Source organism: Microtus ochrogaster, chromosome 2 (assembly GCF_000317375.1).
Source record: "Microtus ochrogaster isolate Prairie Vole_2 chromosome 2, MicOch1.0, whole genome shotgun sequence".
Taxonomy (NCBI): domain Eukaryota; kingdom Metazoa; phylum Chordata; class Mammalia; order Rodentia; family Cricetidae; genus Microtus; species Microtus ochrogaster.
In genome coordinates, this window is record NC_022010.1 from 16,459,271 (window position 1) to 16,480,716 (window position 21,446).

At 42.7% G+C, this 21,446-nt stretch overlaps 1 protein-coding gene across 1 annotated transcript in view; it reads right to left on the reverse strand.

The window, feature by feature from the left end:
• Hectd4 (HECT domain E3 ubiquitin protein ligase 4) overlaps nt 1-21,446 on the reverse strand; it is a 198,724-nt gene that overhangs the window by 97,496 nt on the left and 79,782 nt on the right. Inside the window, exons 10-18 of the mRNA XM_013349655.2 lie at nt 17,487-17,600; nt 16,270-16,410; nt 11,200-11,432; nt 10,719-10,864; nt 8,582-8,652; nt 6,192-6,297; nt 5,107-5,227; nt 4,468-4,590; nt 2,193-2,317 (exon numbers count right to left, since the gene is read on the reverse strand). Coding sequence (XP_013205109.1) covers nt 2,193-2,317; nt 4,468-4,590; nt 5,107-5,227; nt 6,192-6,297; nt 8,582-8,652; nt 10,719-10,864; nt 11,200-11,432; nt 16,270-16,410; nt 17,487-17,600 — 1,180 coding nt within the window. The remainder of the gene's footprint in view (nt 1-2,192; nt 2,318-4,467; nt 4,591-5,106; nt 5,228-6,191; nt 6,298-8,581; nt 8,653-10,718; nt 10,865-11,199; nt 11,433-16,269; nt 16,411-17,486; nt 17,601-21,446) is intronic.

Genomic DNA, 21,446 nt, shown 5'->3' on the forward strand with positions numbered 1-21,446 from the left:
TTAATTAAAAAAAAAGAATTCCCTCAAACATACCTCTTTAAACCTGTCAATTCCATCCATTTCTCAAACCCCTACTGCTTTTCAGTCCAGGTCATACAGCTCTGGGCCCCCACAGTACTTCATTAACACATCCTAAAATGCTGTGACTCTAAGCACTCAGTGCTGCCCTTCCAGGTCTCTGGCCTCTGGTCTGCAGGTTCTCTACTATGCTGAGACTGAAAGGAGGGATGGAGGGCTACAAAGTGAATTTACCAGCTCACAGTCCAAGACCTCCACCTGGGGAGTAGCAATTGAGGCTCATGTGCATTTTAGAAGCAGGCAAAAAAAAATTGTTTTAATAATTGTAATGGTGGGGGCTGGAGAGATGGCTCAGTGGTTAAGAGCATTGCCTGCTCTTCCGAGGGTCCTGAGTTTAATTCCCAGCAACCACATGGTGGCTCACAACCATCTGTAATGAGGTCTGGTGCTCTCTTCTGGCCTGCAGGCATACACACAGAAAGAATATTGTATACATAATAAATAAATATTAAAAAAAGAATGTGAACAATGGAGGAATTTGAACCACTCCTACCAGACTGCCATTTTAAAAAAAAAAAGCAAATAATTGTAATGGTGGCAAAATATACCTAACATATAATTTATTATCCTGATCATTTTGAAGCATACATTTCAGGGTTAGAATGTTCAACCATCACCACTGCCTATCACTCTAATTCTATCCTACAAACCCAACCCTATACCTGTTTAGGAAGAACTCTCCTCCTCCAGCCCTAGTAACTACCACTCAACTTCCTTCATGTATGGTTTTGGCTACTGACTAAACAGATTTAAAATCTGCCTTTAAAGTCACTCTCTTAGTATCTCATTTCCCTGCTAGAATGATCAAAGCCTGCCCATCTCTCTAAGAAAGAAGGAAGCAATGAGTCCTCCAAGGTTACTGAGGTATTGGAGTTGAAAGGAGAAGTGGGTGCCCCATTTCAGCATCCCCCCATTACATTCCGCCTATGCTGCAAGTGGAGATCAAATGTCTTCATAAGCCTTGGTACAAAGCCTACCTGGGTTATAGTGTTCTCAGCCTAAATTCCCATCTACCATCTTTAAATGAGCAACAACCAACGTATGGGCGAGACACAGTGAAGCAAAGACCGCTGCAAGGTCACATTAGGTCAATATATCATAAAAATACAGTGTGTAACTCATTTTGAAAAGCAAACATGGAAGAGATTTTGTGAGGGGCTCATATTTGGAGAAGTCAAAGACAGGAGGTCTGTTGGAGGGAGGGGCCGCTTGTTCTTCCTAGCCGCCCTGCTAGCTTTCACCCAAAATAATCACACAGAAAACTATTAATTAAATTGCTGCTTGGCCCATTAGCTCTAGCTCCTTATTGGCTAATTCTTACACCTTAATTTAACCCATTTCTAGTAATCTGTGTATCTCCATGTGGCAGTGGCATACTGGCAAAGATTCGGCATGTCTTACTCTGGCGACTCCATGGTGTCTCTACCCGCCTCCTCTTCCAGCATTCTGTTTAGTTTTCCCTGCCTAGCTCTGTTTCCCTATAGCTCTGCTATAGACCCAAAGCAGTTCCTTTATTAACCAATGAAAGCAACACATAGTCAGAAGGACCTCCTACACCAGTGATCCGAGGCACTGTGTCAGTGACACTTGTGCAGCACAGAGTTATCTGTACCACTATGTCACCTTACCCCAAAGGAACCATGCACAACACTGATTAAAAGAAAATTTGAGCTGTATATGGTAGTGCACATCTTTGATCCCACCACTTCAGAGGATCTCTGTTAGCTCAAATCTGGTCTTATCCAGACCAAATATATAGTGAGTTCCAGAATAGTCAGGGTTATGTAGAGAGACCCTATCTCAGAAATGAATGAATGAATGAATGAATGAATGAATAAGTAAATAAAATAAAAGGAAGAAAAAGAGTAAAAAGAAAAGAAAAACAAGCAAGGCCAACTTGAGGGCAATGGCAGTATCGGAGGCCAGGCTACCCAACGAACCTTGCCAACATTAGGTCACAGTGCAAGCATAGGTTCAGTCTCACCTAAAAGCATATTAAAATGTATGAGTACCCTTGGTGTTACAGCACCATTTCAGCCTTTCTCACATGCATGTTTGTATACTTTCTAAAAAGTCTCATTTGATAAGCTGCAGCTGGTAATCCGCATGCTCACCTTTGCTCTCGGTCAGCTATGTCACTGTTGATGAGGGCAGTGGTGACCTGCTGCAGCATTTCCAGTACTTCATCACATCCAGTCAGGATCTGGGTGGCAAGAGCCAAAATACTGGCTTTTAACTCCTAGGTAGAAAAGACCATGAGGTTAGTTTCCAGCATTGTGATGAATAATGCACGATCACAATGACAACATGACATGATGTGTTTATTCAACAACACATTTCCAGATGAAATGATGTGGTCAGAAGCCCAATGCAGTGAGTTCCTCTTGGGTGGCAGGTAGGAATTTGACTTGGGAGGCCAGAGTCTGGAGTGCAGCTAGAAATATGCAGTATTTCACAGGGAAGGCACTGTGTATCTAGCAGCAAGGCCTAGCTCCCGTCCCATTCAGCACAAGAGCGCTCCTGGAGGCTCAGACACTGTCCGGGTGGAGGACTGCCTTGGATGGTATGAGCACAGCTAAAGAGAAAAACACAACAGTAAAAAGCACATGTACAGGCAGTGAGTAAAATGAGACAAATCACAGCATGCTGAAATAGAACAAATGGCCTTGTCCTAAAGTCTTGGCCCAGCACATTTAAAATGCAGCACATTGAAAAGCCCAGTTAAAGCAGTAGCAATGGGCTACTGAACATGAAAGAACAGGACAGACTGTCTGGAAATGCAAACTGTTAAGAAATACAAGGCAAGAGCAGAGAACAGTTCAGTTCACAGCTAGTTTCTCATTAAAAAAAAAAAAAGAGAGAGAGAGAGAACTAACTCTACACGGCATCTGTGCCTTGTTTCTACTTGGAGGTGCTACACCACCTAGCTCATTCTGCTCTTGACAAGAGTCTTTCTACATCTCTGTGCTATTTAATTAAGGATTTATAAAATTCACTGGGCAGTGGTGGCGCACGCCTTTAATCCCAGCACTCGGGAGGCAGGGGCAAGCAGATCCCTGTGAGTTTGAGGCCAACCTGGTGTAAAGTGAGTTCCAGGACAGCCAGAGCTGTTACACAGAGAAACCCTGTCTCCAGGGGGGGGGAGGGAGAGTTTTTTGTTTTTTTTTTTTTTTAAATAAGAGTCTCACCATGTAATGTAGTCCTGGTTGGTCTGGAAATCACTGAAAGCTGGGCCTCAAACTGAAAAAGATCCACCTGGCTTTGCCTCTTGAAAGCTGGGATTAAAGGCATGTGCCACCATGCACAGCTCCAATTTTTTTTTATTTATGTGTATGTATGTAAGACTACATGAGTTTATGGGTACCACATGTGTGCAGGTACCTATGGAGGCCACAAGAGGGAATTAGAATGTTATGAACTGCCACGTGGGAAAGCAGAAACAGGACTGATTCCCTCAGGCTTGCAGCAAGCACTTTACCTGCTGAGCCATTTCACTTAGTACTGAGGCAGGATCTCACACTGTGGTTCAGGCTAGCCTAGAATACACTATGTAGCCCAGGCTGACCTTTGATTTTCCACAATCCTCATGGCTCAGCCTCTAAAGTTCTGAGATTGCCAGGCGATGGTGGCGCACGCCTTTAATCCCAGCACTCGGGAGGCAGAGGCAGGCGGATCTCTGTGAGTTCAAGACCAGCCTGGTCTACAGAGCTAGTGCCAGGACAGGCTCCAAAGCCACAGAGAAACCCTGTCTCGAAAAACCAAAAAAATAAATAAATAAATAAAGTTCTGAGATTTTGGGTGTGTGCCAACCGATCAAACTCTCAAAAATGAAATTTTCAACAGCAATGCAAAAAGGCCCCTGACTGTCCATCAGAACGACAACAACCACTGCTATAAAAACATCTGTGCACTGCCATATTATCATATGCAAACAAAAGGCTGAGTTTACAAAGATGCTCATTTAAAAACAGTAACAGAAAACTAAATGGACTATATGGTTAGAAACTAGTCAAAGATCAAAATTTATCGTCTTAAGTTATTTAAACAAAAAGGATATAAAACCATGCAAATATTGGAAGTGGTTAGAATGTAATGCTCTCAAACTGACTTTGAAGTGTAGTGAGATCATTTGTGGGTCAAAATTTAACAATTCTTACAAAACAAAAAGAAACAAAGGCACAAAGAGACCACCCAGAGCAAATGAATAACACATTATGAGTGTCACAAACATGGGGTAAGCACTGGGCGATGACAGAGAGACCTATGAAATGAGTGACTGAAGCCCTCCCACAGCAATATCAACAACACTGTGAATCTGACATCTTCTACACAGAAATTCAGCAACTGTGGAGGAAGCATCGTTGAAATAGAGCTTGTGTTTACCTGTACCTTCAATGTCTCTCCCTGCAAGGAGCTGTCACTGTCATCGTTCTCATCAGGTTTAATCAAAATAGTGTTACTGAGAAGGTGATTCTGAACTGCCATCAGATAGCGCAGGCAGGAAGATGCAGCCTTTAATACAAATAAGGACATTAAGTGACCTCCCTGAGACTCAAAGGCTCATTTACCCTCACGTTTTTAAAAGATCTCCACAAGAAAAACAAAAAGAGGAAGCACATAGATAAGAGAACACAATTTCCCAAGGAAACTGCAGGCACGGGGCTTTCACTGTAGGCCTGACACACTTACTAGCCTTCTTGCCTTCAACCATGTGGCCCTTAACACTCTCCCCTGCCTCTCACTCACGTCTCTACAGCAGACTCCACCCAAACCCTTCAGGAACTTACTGGTTCCAAGCAGCCTCTGAAATGCACTGAGTTAGGAAACAGGACTAAATTAACAGAGGAAACTCTCCCACATAAGACAGAACTCCAAATGTAGTAAACCATAAGGCATCTTAGGAAGCAGCGCCTCTGTCTGTCTTTTCTCCCCTTCTTGGGAAAGTGCTCTTAGGGATTTGCCCATCTGCACATTTCCCAGGTAAGCTCGGTCCACCTACAGACTCTCCTGAGAGGAGACAACACTTACAGGTACAGTTGAAAGGAGCTTCTGAAAATCATCTTTGGAGACGGTTTGGCACTTGGTGATTAGGATACAGGACTCTCGCACAACAATCTTCAGGATATAGTGTAAGAGCTCATCATTGAGTCTTTAAAACAAGGAACAAATAGCACACTTGGTAAGAGATAATGAGGCAGCTAATTCACTCTGCCATAAAGTCATCAAACCAACGGGACACACCACAAAGCAAATTTATTTTCACAAAATGCTGCCCTACCTCCTAATTCAAGTATTTTAGAAGTAACTATAAAAGAAAAACAAAGTCATCACCTCCTAGCTCCAACATGCACCTTCTTTTTGGTTTTTTCAAGACAGGGTTTCTCTGTGTAACAGCCCTAAGCTGTCCCAGAACTCACTTTATAGACTAGACTGGCCTCGAACTCAGTGAGATCCACCTGCCTCTGCCTCCCAAGTGCTGGGATTAAAGGCGCACGCCCCCACTGCCCAGCACATGAAGCTTCTTTCACAGAGAACAAGCCAACTGTCCATAAGGTTCCCCTCACCCATCGCTTCTGCTAAGGACTTCCCAGACCCACAGCTTCACTGATAATATTGACCATACTGAGATTTCAACACTTAAAGACAACTGCAGGATTTACTCTTTCATTGGGCCCAGAATTTAGGCTCAACATGCTAGTTACCTTATTAGCTATAACAGAAGATTAAAAATCAAGCACATTTAAACGTAAATTATCACTTATAAAGAAGGCTAGTAGTGAATAACATAGAGAACATGCTCTAGGCTCAGGCATTTGAACACATGGTCCCAAGCTACTGGTGCTATTTGGAGAGAGAAGTCTTAGGGGTGTAGCCTTGCTAGAGGAAGTGTGTCACTGGGAGCAGGCTTTGGGAATTTAAAACCTTGTGCCACTTCTAATTTACACTTTATGCTTCCTGCTTCTGTCATCACACCAGCTGCTTGCAGCCATGCCTTCTCATCATGATGCACCCTTATCCTTCTGAAATAGCGAAACCCAAATAAACCCTTTCTTCCACAAGTTGCTCATGGTCATAGTATTTAATCACAGCAACAGAGAAGCAGTGGGTGTCACCTGTAGTGATCGTCCTCATCACTGCCGAACCGGTTGTTCTGAAGCTGCTCGGCTAGGTTGGTTAGGATCACGTCTCGCAGCTGGGAAAGTCCGCTGTTTCTCTCTCCTGATACAGGACAAAACTCCATGAATGACCCTGTTAACAACACTTAGAAAACCCACTGGGTTGCAGTTCCAGTATCTGGGAGGCTGAGGCAGAAGGACTGCTCAATTTTAAGAAGACTGGGACAATATCTTAACAAACTGCACCTCCCACCCAAAGAAAACTGATGTTATTTTTTTTAATATTTATTTATTTATTACGTATACAATATTCCGACTGTGTGTATGCCTACAGGCCAGAAGAGGGCACCAGACCCCATTATAGATGGTTGTGAGCCACCATGTGGTTGCTGGGAATTGAACTCAGGACCTTTGGAAGAGGAGGCAATACTCTTAACCTCTGAGCCATCTCTCCAGCCCCCCTGATGTTATTTTTTAAAAGGTTTCAAAGAAGCAGACTAGGAGCACAGCGTTTAGACTCGTGCAAATAGCAGCAAAACAGCATCACAACCAGAGCACAGCTAGAAGCAGGACATTCAAATCAAGTGTGATTTTTCTTCCTAATATATTATAAAGTGTGGTTTTATTACTTCCTTAGGTTAATGCTGCTTTTAAATGCTGACTGTCTTTATCATGTCATTTGTTGCTGCTGCTGTTGTTTAAATTAAGTGTATGAAAAACTAACAAAAATCTAGGGTTAGAAATCATCAAGACAACTGGATGGTGGTGGCGCACGCCTTTAGTCCCAGCACTCAGGAGGCAGAGGCAGGCGGATCTCGGTGAGTTTGAGGTCAGCCTGGTCTACAGAGCGAGTTCCAGGACATCCAGAGCTACACATAGAAACCCTGGTAGGAAAAAAAAAAATAATTGATCTTAAAAAGAGGAAAGAGGGGGGCTGGAGAGATGGCTCAGTGGTTAAGAGCATTGCCTGCTCTTTCAAAGGTCCTGAGTTCAATTCCCAGCAACCACATGGTGGTTCACAACCATCTGTAATGAGGTCTGGCGCCCTCTTCTGGCCTTCAGGCATACACACAGAATATTGTATACATAAAAAATAAATAATTATAGGAAAAAAAAAAGGAAAGAAAAAAAAAGATATTGGTTTGGTGTTTGTTTGTTTGTTTGTTTGTTTAAAACAGGGTCTTACATATCCCAGGGTAGCCTGAACTTTCTACAAAGCTGATGATGACATTGAATTCCTCATCATCCTGCTTCTACCTCCCACATACTGGAATTGCAGGCACACTGCCATGCTAAAATAGGAAGTGATTTATTTTTAGAGGTGCTAAACATCTAGAGTCAAGACAGAAGAAGAGGTATAAAACTTCATCTTTGAATTGTGGCTTCTGCATTCAACCTGCAGTGCTGGTCTCTATGCATACACATTTTGCTGTCTGTCTTGGGTACCAGGAAACTAGGGACTCTGTTTTTTGAGACAGGGTTTCTCTGTGTAGCTTTGGAGCCTATCCTGGAACTCACTCTATAGACCAGGCTGGTCTCAAACTCACAAACATTCCCCCTGCCTCTGCCTCCCGAGTGCTGGGATTAAAGGCGTATACCACCACAACCCAGCAAACTAGAGACTCTTGCATGCTAAGCAAAATTTCACCCAAGAATGTATTTTACCTAGATACATGTATACCATATACAAGCCTGGTGCTGGCACATGTCAGAATTGGGCATCAGATCCCCTGGAGTAAGAGTTATAGATGTTTGTGAGCCACCATGTGGATGATGAGAACCAAATCCAGATCTTCTGAAGAAATAGCCAGTGCACTTAAGTACTGACCCATCTCTCCAGGCCCAAATACACACTTTCTCAAGTATGTTGACTATTAGGAAAAAAAAGAGACCCCTCTGTATCAGTCAGTGTCCAGCTGTTACCTTGGGAACAAGAAAAACTAGCAAAGTCTAGCTATTCAGCTGAAAGTTCAAGGCCAGCCTGAGAAAGTTAGTGATACACTCTCTTAAAAAGTAAAAAGAAAGAACAGGAGAAAGAGATGGCTCAGTGGTTCCTGGCCCCTACATGGCATCTCAACATCATCTTTAACTCCAGTTTTAGGGCATCTGACACCTGTCATTCCACAGGACTGAAGCTATGTGGTGCCCAACATTACATGCAGATAAACAATCAAAATACAGAATAAAAATAAAATTTTTTCAAGTAAATAGAAGGCTTTGGAATATAATTAATGGTAGAGTACATGCTTAATACATTCAAAGTCCTAGGTTCAATTCTTAGTAACACGCACACGCACAGACAGGCACGCATACAGGCAGACAGACAGACAGACAGACAGACACACAGACACACAGTTGTTCAAGGATAATCTCAAGATAATTCTCACCTTCTGTTAAGACCAGCTTAAGTAAGTTATTGATTTCAGTTTCACCTGGGTATAAGATATTTAAACCAGAGCTGAAACGACAGAAAAGTCAAAAAGTTTTTTTCTTAAACATTTCAGAAAATATACGCTCTATTTAAATTTTTGTTAGAGATGTCAGCCTGGCCAGATAAGTGACAAAGAGAATTTCTGATCTCAGCTTTTCATGAAGTCTGGAAGATCAGGGTGGAAAATGGTATCAGAGGTTTGTTTCTGTTCTGTTTCTTTGTTTTTTGGCTTTTTTTTTTTTTTTTGGCTTTTTCCTCTTCCCTCTCTGTCAAGCTGTGGCATATAATCAAGTGTGCAGTTTAGCACACAGCCTCAGGCACTAAAGAAACTGTCACAAAGACGGGACAGTGCCTATACCCTGTCCAGGAGTTTCTGCCTCGCACAACATTTGTTCTGTTGAGGAAGCAACTCAAAATATTAACATGGTGAAAAGAAACAGAAAAAAATAAACTTTGCCCCCTATGTCATTCTTGCCAGAAAAGCCTTCCAGACCAACCATCCAAGTCTCCATCAGCCTCTATACTACATTTGCTCATGTTATAAATCTACTTCTATGAAAGTTGATTGAAATAAAATAAACCAATAAATTAAAAAATAATATTGAGGCTATTTGAGGTACATATGAATTTGAGGCCAATGTGATCTATACAGTGAGTTCCAGGCCAGTCATTGCAACATAGTGAGATCCTGTCTCAAAATTTAATTAATTCACAATAATTAATAGCTGGGAATGAGGGGTCTGGCCTGTAACTCCAGAAATTGAGACAGATATAGGAAGATCTAAAGTTCAAGGTCAGTCTGGGCTATCTCAAAACACCCACTCTCAAACTAAGAAAAAACAAAACAAAAGAAAAATGCCCAAAAATACATAAACAAAACAACAAAACAAAATTCTCACTGGACTATGGCCCATAAATTCACTAGTGAAGAGACTGAGAAGATGCTAGTGGAGTAAAGTGCTTGCTATGAAAGAATAGGAGCTGACTTCATCTCCAGTGTCCATGTAGAAAAGTTGGACATCAGCACACACCTGATTCCAGTGCAAGAGCCAGACAGAACTCCTGGGCCTTGCTGGCCAGCTAATCTAGCCAACTGGCAGGGTCCTAGTTCCATGAGAGGGACCTGTTCTTTTTAGACAGGGTCACACCGTATAGCTCTGGCTGGTTTGGAACTCACTACGTAGACCAAGTTAGCCTTGAACTCAGAGATAGGCCTGCCTCTGTCTCTAGATGACTGATATTAAAGGTGTGTGCTGGTATCCACATCTCAACAGGATTTTTTAAAAAAATCATTACTATTATTATTTGTATGTGCATGTGTTTATGTGTGTGTATGCTGTGCATGCACACACGTTCATGCCAGTGTACATCTAGAGGTCAGAGGACAACAATCAGGAGTTGGTTCTTTCCTTCTATGGTGCGTTTTGGGGATTCAACTCAGGTCATCATTCTTGGGTGGCAATGAGTCATCTCAGCAGCTCTCCAACAGGATTTTGAGCAGGTTAATGGGGATTAGCACAACTAAGCCCTACACTACATCAGCTTCCCACATAAGCCAACCTCACGAACCTACATGATAGGTGTCCTTCTTATTCCATCTCACAGCTGAGGAAACAGAAACATCAAACTATGGCCACAGCCAAAGTGAATGGCAGAGCAGACTCTAGACACCAGGGCAGTTCCACGCCAGAGCATGCTCCACACTCACGCTTGAGAACACCCTAGCTGCCTGCAACTGTCCACTCACAACCCTTCTAGAGAGTTTTGTTCTTTTCTTTTATTTTTTATTTTATTTATTTATTTTTTTTTTTGGTTTTTCGAGACAGGGTTTCTCTGTGGCTTTGGAGCCTGTCCTGGAACTCGCTCTGTAGACCAGGCTGGTCTCGAACTCACAGAGATCCGCCTGTCTCTGCCTCCCGAGTGCTGGGATTAAAGGCGTGCGCCACCATCGCCCGGCGAGTTTTGTTCTTTTCACAAAGAAAATGTTCTTCCATTGGTGAGGTCCAGATTCTGGTGGGCTGAGCTATCTAGGCTACAACATGCATAGAGGCTTCTTTTGCAGAAAGCACTAAAAAAACCCATTTGCTGTTTACCTGATGGCAAGACAGACCTCCTTCTGAATTTCAGAGCAAATTTGGTCTTTCGGTGCCATCAACAACTGCCAAAGAAGCAATCCTGACCGCCGAATGATGTCTCGGTTCCTTTCAGTTTGTGGGCTGAAGAAAAATTTAAACACCACCTACAGAAACATAAAAGGCAGAGCTAAGTATGCTCATTCCACCAGGGATAAAATTAGCTCTCTAGAAGAAAGCACAGGGTAGCTGTTCTTGTGAAAAGATAACCAGGTGCATTTTCAACTCCACTCTCTTCTACACAATGGGATATACTAAATATCTTACACACATTAACAGCAATGAGACAACATTCACTCCACTAATCGAGGTGCAATGTACATGATAGATGACAACCCTAGTCAGAGGACTGCCAGGAGGTAAGAACCTCTGTAAAAACTGAGGTTGCTGAAGATGTTTCTTCTGGGAGGAGGTGGATGCTAAACTCACACTGAATGTGTACCTGAAAGACAACGAGGATGCAGCGTACGATACAGGTGTCTCCATTAACCATGGCCTTCTCCATGATGTCACAAATGCTGCTCAGATGGCGTGCCTCAATAGGGTGCTGCTTGCCCAGGACACTAGTGATGGGAAGATTGGGGTTCGTGGCCAAAAGATTGAGCTGGTGAATGCACATGGCGCCAACATGGTGCAGTAATTGGTTTATGACCTCATTTGTGCTGATGGCCTCTTCTGGAAGATGCAAAGGAAGCATGGTGAGGAAAGACATGACAAGTGTCCCAGAGGAGTAACTCTCCAGTGTACAAAAGCTATGCACACTCAAGGACAGACTTGTGGTACCCCTGGATAGCACTGTTGCTTCAGAACCTTTCCTGCCATCGTATGAGATGTAACATAAGTAGCTACCACTTACAAAAGTGGTTATGTGGGCTTAACAATGGGATAAAGTTGACATGCATGGTTACAAATTTAAATTCTTTTAGTCCTATTTTATAGAGCAGTAAACGAAGAGTGAGAGAGGTTAAGTTACGCTAAAACACCCAATTATGAAGTAACAAAGCTAGGGTTTGAACTCAGGCCATCTCAGCCCATGCTGGCAACCATTCTAGAAGATTTAGAGACATCGTCCATGGCTGCCCTATGGAAGAACCCCTGTCCACAAGCAACCCCCTTGCACCAAATTCAGCATTTCTTTTCAGTTGGATAGATGTTTATCAATTAAACCTGAAGATTAATAAGCATTTTCTTATATAATTACTTTATGGCTCATGGATGGTTTCAGGCATTCAGAGGATGGAAGTGAAGAATAATCTACATAGGCAAGGTACAAGAAAGACTACTTCGGGAGCTATAGAGACAGCTTAAAGGTTAAAAGCAATGGTTGCTCTTCCAAATGACCTGAGTTTAAGTCTTAGCACCTACAAGGCAGCTTAAAAGATGATAAAAGGATGCAAGCATGGGCAGATATGAAGACAGGGCTCTTGGAAACTCCCATGAGTAAAAAGAAACCTCCTGCTCATCTTTTACCCTGAGGGTCCCACTAGATCCCACTTGTTCCTGTCTTGGGAGTTTTAAGACTTTGAGCAAAGACTGTTCATATTTACCGAGGACTTCTGCCAAGTTGAGGATCTACAGAATAAATGAGGTCTGAGTTTAAGTTAGATACGTGGTTGGACAGGAGTAAGGATTCTCAGTGTAAAGTTTATGAAAGACTCTGGTTGATGAGAGGGCATGAGAATAAAGGGGTGGAGGCAGACTGGCTAGCAACAGGAAGCGAGGACTGTGAATGAGAAGACAGTAAAAGCTCAGGCAGAAACAGTCGTTGCAGACTGGTGGGAAATGGCAGGGCTGGGATATATTTTGAATGTAGGAGCCAAAAGGATTTGGTTCATTGAAATTCAAAGATAAACTGGGGGTGCTGGAGAGATGGCTCAGAGGTTAAGAGCATTGCCTGCTCTTCCAAAGGTCCTGAGTTCAATTCCCAGCAACCACATGGTGGCTCACAACCATCTGTAATGGGATCTGGTGCCCTCTTCTGGCCTGCAGGCATACACACAGACAGAATATTGTATACATAATAACTAAATAAAATAAATATTAAAAAAAATAAACTGGGTTTAGGAATGTAGTTCAGCTCATACAAAATGATTGTCTAAGGGGCTGGAGAGATGGCTCAGAGGTTAAGAGCACTGCCTGCTCTTCCAGAGGTCCTGAGTTCAATTCCCAGCAACCACATGGTGCCTCACAACCATCTGTAGTGAGATCTGGTGCCTTCTGGCATGCAGGCATACATGCTAGCAGAACACTGTGTATATAATAAATAAATCTTTTTTAAAAAATGATTGTCTAGCCGGGCGGTGGTGGCGCACGCCTTTAATCCCAGCACTTGGGAGGCAGAGGCAGGCAGATCTCTGTGAGTTCGAGGCCAGCCTGGTCTATAGAGTGAGTTCCAGGACAGGCTCCAAAAGCTACAGAGAAATCCTGTCTTGAAAAACAAAACAAAACAACAACAAAAGAGAAAATTAGGAATGAAAGCATAGAAACTACTATTGACTCTACAGATATTAAAATAATTGCAGGGGATGGCAAGATGGTTCAGCAGGTAATTAAGCAGCCTGATAACTAAGCCTAATTCCCATAATCCACATGATGGAGAGACACATACACACATACAAACCTAATCCCCAGAATCTACATGACAGACACATACACACATGAGCCTAATACAGAGAATCCACACGGTGGAGAGACATGTACACACATACAAGCCTAATCCCCAGAATCTACATGACGGAGAGACACATACACACATGAGCCTAACACAGATAATCCACATGGTGGAGAGACACATACACACATACAAGCCTAATCCCCAGAATCTACATGACAGACACATACACACATGAGCCTAATACAGATAATCCACATGGTGGAGAGACACATACACACATAAGTCTAATTCCAGAATCTACATGGTGGAGAAATGTATACACACATGCGCACTCAAGCCTAATCCCCAGAATCCACATGATGGAGAGACACATACACAATAAATAGAAACGTACTAATACTGTGGTAACTAATACATGTTCACTCTTTTTCCAGGGGTTGTACTAAATGCCCTTCCGTTTAGGTATGGTCTGTGCCTGTTCTAGCTAATGCACAAAAACTGGCAGGCACTACTAAAAACAGCGTGTCAGTTTCAGCATCCCTCCCAGCATGACAGGTTGATATAAATCCTAGGATACAGTGTGAAGCAAAGGGGACAAATCTTTGTGCTATTCTTATTTCCATCCATAACTCGAGTTTAGGCACAGTATCATGAAACCCAGGCTAGCTTCAGGTTCACTGGGGAGCCAAAGAGGACCTTAAACTCCTGATCCTCCTGCCTTGGCCAGATATCCACCACACTGAGTTACAGTACAGCTTTGGTTTTAGTAATTTCTTGGGGTGGGAGATGTAGCTCAGCTGGTAGAGTGCTTGTCCAGCATGTATGAAGCATAACATAAACTGGGTATGTGATCCTAGCACTAGGGAGATGGAGGCAGGAGGATCAGAAGTTGAAGATCATCCTTGGCTAAATATTGAATTTGATGTCAGCCTGGAATACATGAGACTGTCTCAAATTCAATTACTTAATTACTTCTTTATTAAAATTCAATTAACTACTTCTTTATTAGTGTTTTCAATTTATAGTCATCAACTCTTCCTTTAATTTTTTTTCAATATATTTCACTTAGTTTTTTTAACATGTCTACAATGGCTACTTTAAAGCTGTCATCTACTAAGTCCAACATCTGACTTCACCTATGTGTGCAGTTGGGCTGAGTTTCTTCTTTTAACCCCTTGTTTCCTTATTGTTATTATTATTGTATTTGGTGTTAGGCATGGAAGCCAGGGCCTTGCCCCTACAAATCATCTATCATATATTGAGCAACACTCTCAATTCTGGGTTTCATTTCAAGACATGGTGGCTGTTAACCAACAGTCATAGGTGGCACCCAACACGCTAAGCTACTAATGCTCGATTCTATAAGGGTCTACTTGCAAGGAGGCACTGCAGCTGGGCACTTATAAACTCTGCCTTGATAAGTAACTTCTGTCTGTTCTTCTGACGATGGATTCACTTTACATTGACCCAGACATGAACATACAGCAGGGATCCTTTCAGGCACCCTATGGAGGCCCCAAGATTCATCAAATCTCCATCTACTTTGCTGTTCTGTTGAGCCCCTGGTCTCTCTTTGGCACCAAAGTAAATACTACTGCTGCTGCTGCTGCTGCTGCAAAAGAAGCTCAGCCCCAAATCCTGTCAGCCCTTAGGAAGCAAAGCTGTTGATTTCCACAGTGGGCCCAACTCTGGCATAATCAGCTAAAAATGCCACAGGCTTCCACTGTTTTTACCCAAAATGTTGAGGATAGTATATTAGTGGTTATTGTTGGTTGGTTTTGTTTGTTTTTTATTTGTTTGTTTGGGTTTGGTTTGGTTATGGCTTTTCAAAACAGGGTCTCTCTGTGTAGCCATGACTGTCCTGGAACTCACTCTATAGACCAGGCTGGCCTCGAACTCAAGAGCCCCCTGCCTCTGCCTCCCAAGTGCTGGAATTAAATTTGTGTGCCCCCACCTGACTGTTGTTGCTTGGCTTTTTGAGAAAAGAGCTCAATATGCAGTCCTGGCTGTCCTTTGTAGAGCAGGCTGGCCTTGAACTCACAACAATCTGTCTACCTCTGCCTCCTTGAATGTTGTTGCTCTTTTTAATATAGTAATTGTGTTAACCAGTTTCCAAAATATGGATAAAGATGGGTTTACTGTTGTAGATAATGTCTGTTTTAATGATACTTTACAAAGAGAGTATTTGCTGAGTTACTCTCTCTTCTGTAGCAAGATAGTTGATCTCAATGATGTCAATATTGCTGGGCATGGAGGTGCACACCTTTAAACCTAGCGCTCAAGAGGCAGGGGCAGGTAGATCTCTGAGAGTTTGAGATCAACCTGGTCTACACAGTGAGTTCAAGGACAGCCAGGCTCAAAAACCTGTCTCAAAAACCAACCAACCAACCAACAAACAAACAAAAAGTCAATATTAAGAAAGATAATATAAATTTGGGTATAACTAAGCCATTGTCAGTATAAAACATTAATATAGCATAGAATTCCAGTCCAAGAACCAATAATCAATGTTGTATTTTGGATTTTACTTTGAGGAAGGATCTTAGTCAGGCCCAGTTTGAATTAGAACTCACTCTTTAGCCTGAGCTTTCTATGTGCTGAGATTACATGGGTTCCTCCTCAGCACCAAGAATCAAATTTTATATCTACATTTAGATTTTGGGAGGGACATAGAGATTTTCCTTTTAGAAACCTACAAGTTCTTCAAGGCCTCCACATTTACATGATTTACATGCTTTCTCCTTCCCAATAGACAGTTGTCCCCGTCGTGGACAACAGTGGGTTTTAGCTTGTAAGTTCCAAGAAGGAAGCTGTGGATACAATCTGTTGCTAGCCCACATTCCCACCTAATGCTGCCACTCTAGTTTGTTATATTTGGGAGCTGACAGTGCTGCTCACCTTTGGGTTCGGTGATGATATGGCTGACCCCCAGTCTCTGGCACACATAATGAAAGGCCTGGTTCCCAGGATTGCACCACTGATCGATATAATCATTTGAGCAGGTCCACAGCATGTTGTTCACGGTATCATAACAGGCACCTGGCAAACAATACAGTTCACTCAGCGGCTGTGCCAACACATCTGCACATATATTTCCCACAGAATTGCCAAAGAACAAAGGGCGAGAATTTCCCCCAGTGCTGACAGTCACAGCTCTACTCCCAAAGAACTATGTAACAACACACTAAATTGGAACCGAGAAAAAAAGCTTAAATTTAATTTGCAATTTTGCTCAGTTCCTATGCGAGAAGGAACAAGTCATAAAATACATGGTTTGCAGCAACAGGTTCTTATGAACTACTTCCAAAAAGGATTCAGATGGCTTCATGAAAAATTCAGGACACCAGGAACGGGTAACACTGTTGAGTCCACAGAAGTGGATCCATTCCACCTTGACTAAAGGTCAGAGAGTTTAAGCTTATTCTTGCTCCTTCAAGGTTACTGACAAGAGATTTGACGTATGGTGTGGCTACTATCAAATATATCTTGACCTAGGTATAGCTACTTGGTGAGATGGTAATCACTTTGTTCCTTGTAAATAAACACAGGCCTTCAGTATTCACTGGATTGCCCTCCTCGTACTATCTTATGTGTCTGTACTTCTTTTGTATCTCTGTTTATTCTGCCTAATATTTCTAATCCACATGTTCCTGTGCCAAAACATATGAACCTGTTGAGGCTGGACCCCAACAGATGTCGCCTCAACATGTAGCTATGCTATAACACCAACACACAATAAAAAACTCTGGAGAGTCCCAAACTTCTGTATGTACCCCTAGTAGCCAGGACAAAGAGCAAGTCCAATGTATAGGATTGGATCCATTTTCCAATGTGTGTTCTTCAGCAGAATAAACCTCTGTTTGGCATAAACCCTGGAGACTGTGATGAGCAACGTCTTACAACATAATGTGAGCGTCAATGGCAGTTCATCTGAGAATCTGACACGTGGCAGCTTCCACACTGAGTCTCTGAATTAAGAAGTATTAACATGTATCTCTTTTAAGGAAAGTGGAATGCCATAGAGAATTGGCAAGATTTTCAAGAACACTTGAAATGCTCTTGAAATAATCACTCAAGATGAATCTTCCAAGGAAACAAGTGTATTTGTGTCTTACCCAATCCTGGTACAAGAGCACCACGCCCCAGTGAGCTTCCAGCAGCATCTATGAGATCCGCACGACTTGTGAATTGGCCATCTGAAATGTTATATACCAAACTGGAGGCCAGGACTGTGGAGACAGACAGCTCTTTAATCATCCTGAAGACACTCTTTAAAACTTCCTTTTTAGGCTCCTAACCAGACTTCTTTTGAAAACAACAAAGATAGACAATAAACACAGATCTCTGAAAAAAAATGCTGACCAAACGTCTTCATAATATTTTTGAAAGTGAATTTAAAACAGCAACATTGATAAGAAGGTGGTTTTCTACTTTAAAGGATCAAAAGAGAAAATGGAAAAGGGACAGGAAGACTCAAATCACAGGATGGCAATGTGTTAGGAAACATTTCAGTTGGGTCTTATAAGTGCTGGTATGATGCTGTTCTCCTCCCCAGCTCTTATTGTGACTCAGACACTTGGACTTTTCCCTCAACACAGGAGAGTGGAGCAGTGAAAAAGAAGGTCTTTGGGTATGTAGGTTTGAATTCAGCTCTACCGCATCTGGGTGGCACAGGAAAGTCATTAGCCTCTCAAGCTCTTCACTTGCAAAACAGATCATATAAGGTGCTGTGCTGGATAGCTTTATGTCACCTTAACACATGCTATAGCCTCTCAAGAGACGGGAACTCAACTGAGAAAGTGTCTCCATAAGATCGGGATATAGGTCAGTCTATAGAGCATTTTATTAATTAGTGATTGGTGAGGGAAAGCACAGCCCAAGTGGTCCTGGGTTCTATTGTTGGAGGAGAGAGGAGGCCATTTGTTTGGTTCCCAGCCACCTGGCTAGCTTAGACTTGAAATAATCACACAGTAACTATATTATTTAGAACACTGCTTGGCTCATTAGCTCTAGCTTCTTATTGGCTATCTCTTACATCTTAATTTAACCCATTTCTATTAATATGTGTATTGCCATATGACAGTGGCTTACCAGCTAAAATTCCCAGCATCTGTCTCTGGTGGCTCCACGGCTTCTCTCTGACTCTGCCTTCTTCCTCCCATTCTATAGGCCAAGCCAGTTCTTTATTCATTAACCAATAAAAGCTGAACAAGGCAAGAGAGGCAAGCTAGCAAGCAGCACCTCTCCTGGCCTCTGCATCAGCTCCTGCCTCCAGGTTCGTGCCCTGTTTGAGTTCCTGCCCTGACTTCCTTCACCGATGTGGAAATGTATGCTAAATAAACCCTTTCCTCTCCAGCTTCCTTCTGGTCATGTTGTTTCATCACAGCAATAGACCCTGACTAGGACAGGAAACCTACCTCATAGCTGCTATGCAGAAGAGGTGAGTTAAAATGTCAAGCACATACATGTTAGTTGCTATTGCTGACAGCACACCCAAACCAACAACTGTTTTGCGTATGTACAGAGTTTTACCATGATGTCCAGGCTAGACTTAAACTCCTAATTCCCTACTTCAACTTCCCCTGTGCTGGAACTACAGGTTCCTGCAGCATCTTGCCTATATTTATCTACTTACATTTTTTTTTTTGTATTGGTTGTGTTTTTTTGCCTTCGTAGTCTGGCCTTAAATTCACTATGTAGCTAATGCTTTCATTCGCCCCCCCCCCCAAGGGTTTTTCTCTCTTTTGATTTATTTGTTTGTTTGTTTGTTTATTATGTATACCCACTCCAGAAGGGGTAACAGATCTCATTATGGATGGTTGTGAACCACCATGTGGTTGCTGGGAATTAAACTCAGGACCTCTGGAAGAGCAGCCAATGCTCTTAATCTCTGAGCCATTTCTCCAGCCTGCGACAGAGTTTCTCTGTGTAGCTTTGGAGACTGTCCTGGAACTCGCTCTGTAAACCAGGGTGGCCTTGAACTCACATAGATCCACCTGTCTCTACCTCCCACGTGCTGGGATTAAAGGTGTGTGGCATTACTCCCCGGCGTAGCCCATGCTCTTGATCCTCCCAACTACCAGAGCAGCAGTTCTCAGCCTGTGGGTTGTGACCCCTTTGGGGGTCAGTCGCCTATCAAATATCCTGCACATCAGATACATCCATAACAGCAGCAAAATTATAGCTACGAAGTAGCAATGAAATAACTTTATGGGGGCTGGAGAGATGGCTCAGTGGCTAAGAGCATTGCCTGCTCTTCCCAAGGTCCTGAGTTCAATTCCCAACAACCACATGTGCTCACAACCATCTGTAATGAGCTTTGGTGCCCTCTTCTAACCTGCAAGGATAACATGCAGGCAGAACACTGAATACATAATAAATCTTTAAAAAAAAAAAGAAATAACTTTATGGTTTGGGGGAATGTCACCACAACATGAGGAACTGCATTAAAGGGTTGTAGCATTAGAAGGTTGAGGACCACTATATTAAGGTCTTACGGGTATATTCCAACATTCCTGGCTCCTTTCCCCCTCAACACAATCTCAGTACTTTACCTCTTACATTTTTCTTTTCTTATTCCACCATCACAATAGTGGTAACTATACTACTTCTAGACTAAACTATATTGTCTATTTCTCCCCCTGCCACCGACGATGAAACTCAGGACCTTGACCATACTAGATAAACACTCTCCTGAGCTATACCCCCCAGCCCTCTTTTTTTTTGTTTGTTTGTTTAATACTGTTCCAACCCACAAAATGATCTTACCCAAGTTTCTTCTCCAGTGTACTTCCTATCACGGAAGCCCTTACTCTATTTGCACACATAGATGAATTACACTTATTTCTCACAGCCAGGCATGGTGGTGCACACCTTTGACCTCAGCACTCAGGAGGTAGAGACAGGAGGATCTCTGTGAGTTTTGAGATCAGCCTGGTCTACCGAGTTAGTTCCAGGACAGCCAGGGATACTCAGAGAGACCTTGTCTCAAAAGACAAGACAAAACAAAAAATACCCATTTCTTACCATTCCAACTTGAGACCCCAAGAATTCTCTCCACAATGACCTCTACTCCCACAATCTGCAACATGCACACCTGGCCCCTCTTTCCAACAATGGCCATTTCTCATTGTCACTCCTCGGAGCTCCTAAAGGTAAGCTCAGACCAACTACCTAGCAGCCCCATGGTCTGAAGGGAAGAACTGGTATTTCCTTGTGCTGAAACTATGGTGACCAATCTGTAACAAGCCACAGAAGGAAGTATTTCCTGGGCTGATATGAAACCATGGCATCAATTGTGTCCTCATGGAAAAATGGTCCACGAGCCATTCTAATCAATGGACCTAAATTTCAGTAAGTGAAAAAGCTATGCTAGGGAGATTAAAAACCCAAGAGACCTTTAATCCCAGAATAAAGAGGCAGAGACAGGTGGATTTCTGTAGTTCTAGGCCAGGTAGGGCTAAATGGAAAGACCCTGCATGAAAAAATAGAACAAGTTTAAAAAGTTATATTTTGATGGCTGGGTATAGCTCAGGGGTAAGAACATACACAGGCCCTGGGTGCCATCCCCAGCACCAGACAAATCCTCAGTCTGTAACTCACTGACCATTATTGTTTTATATCATCAGAGAATAACAATGATAACAGAGCAAGTTTACAACAATAAATAAAAATGCTTTAAATCTCATAGTTACAGACTGTGGTAGTTTGAGAAACATTCCGTATTGGCTTCAGAATCTGAACACAATCCTCTATTGATGATGCTGTTTGGAGAAGTTATGAGGAGGTGCAGCCTTCAGGAGGAAATATGTCACTGGGGAAGGCTTTGAGATTGCAAAGCCTCGCACCTTCAAGATCATTCTCTCTCCTTCAAGCTTGTGGAGAAAGATGTAATTTCTGACTGGGTGTCGTAGTGCATGCCTTCAATCCCAGCACTCAAAGGCAGGCAGATATCTGTGAGTTCAAGAACAACCTGGTTGCAGGGCGGTGGTGGCGCATGCCTTTAATCCCAGCACTTGGGAGGCAGAGGCAGGCGGATCTCTGTGAGTTCGAGACCAGCCTGGTCTACAAGAACT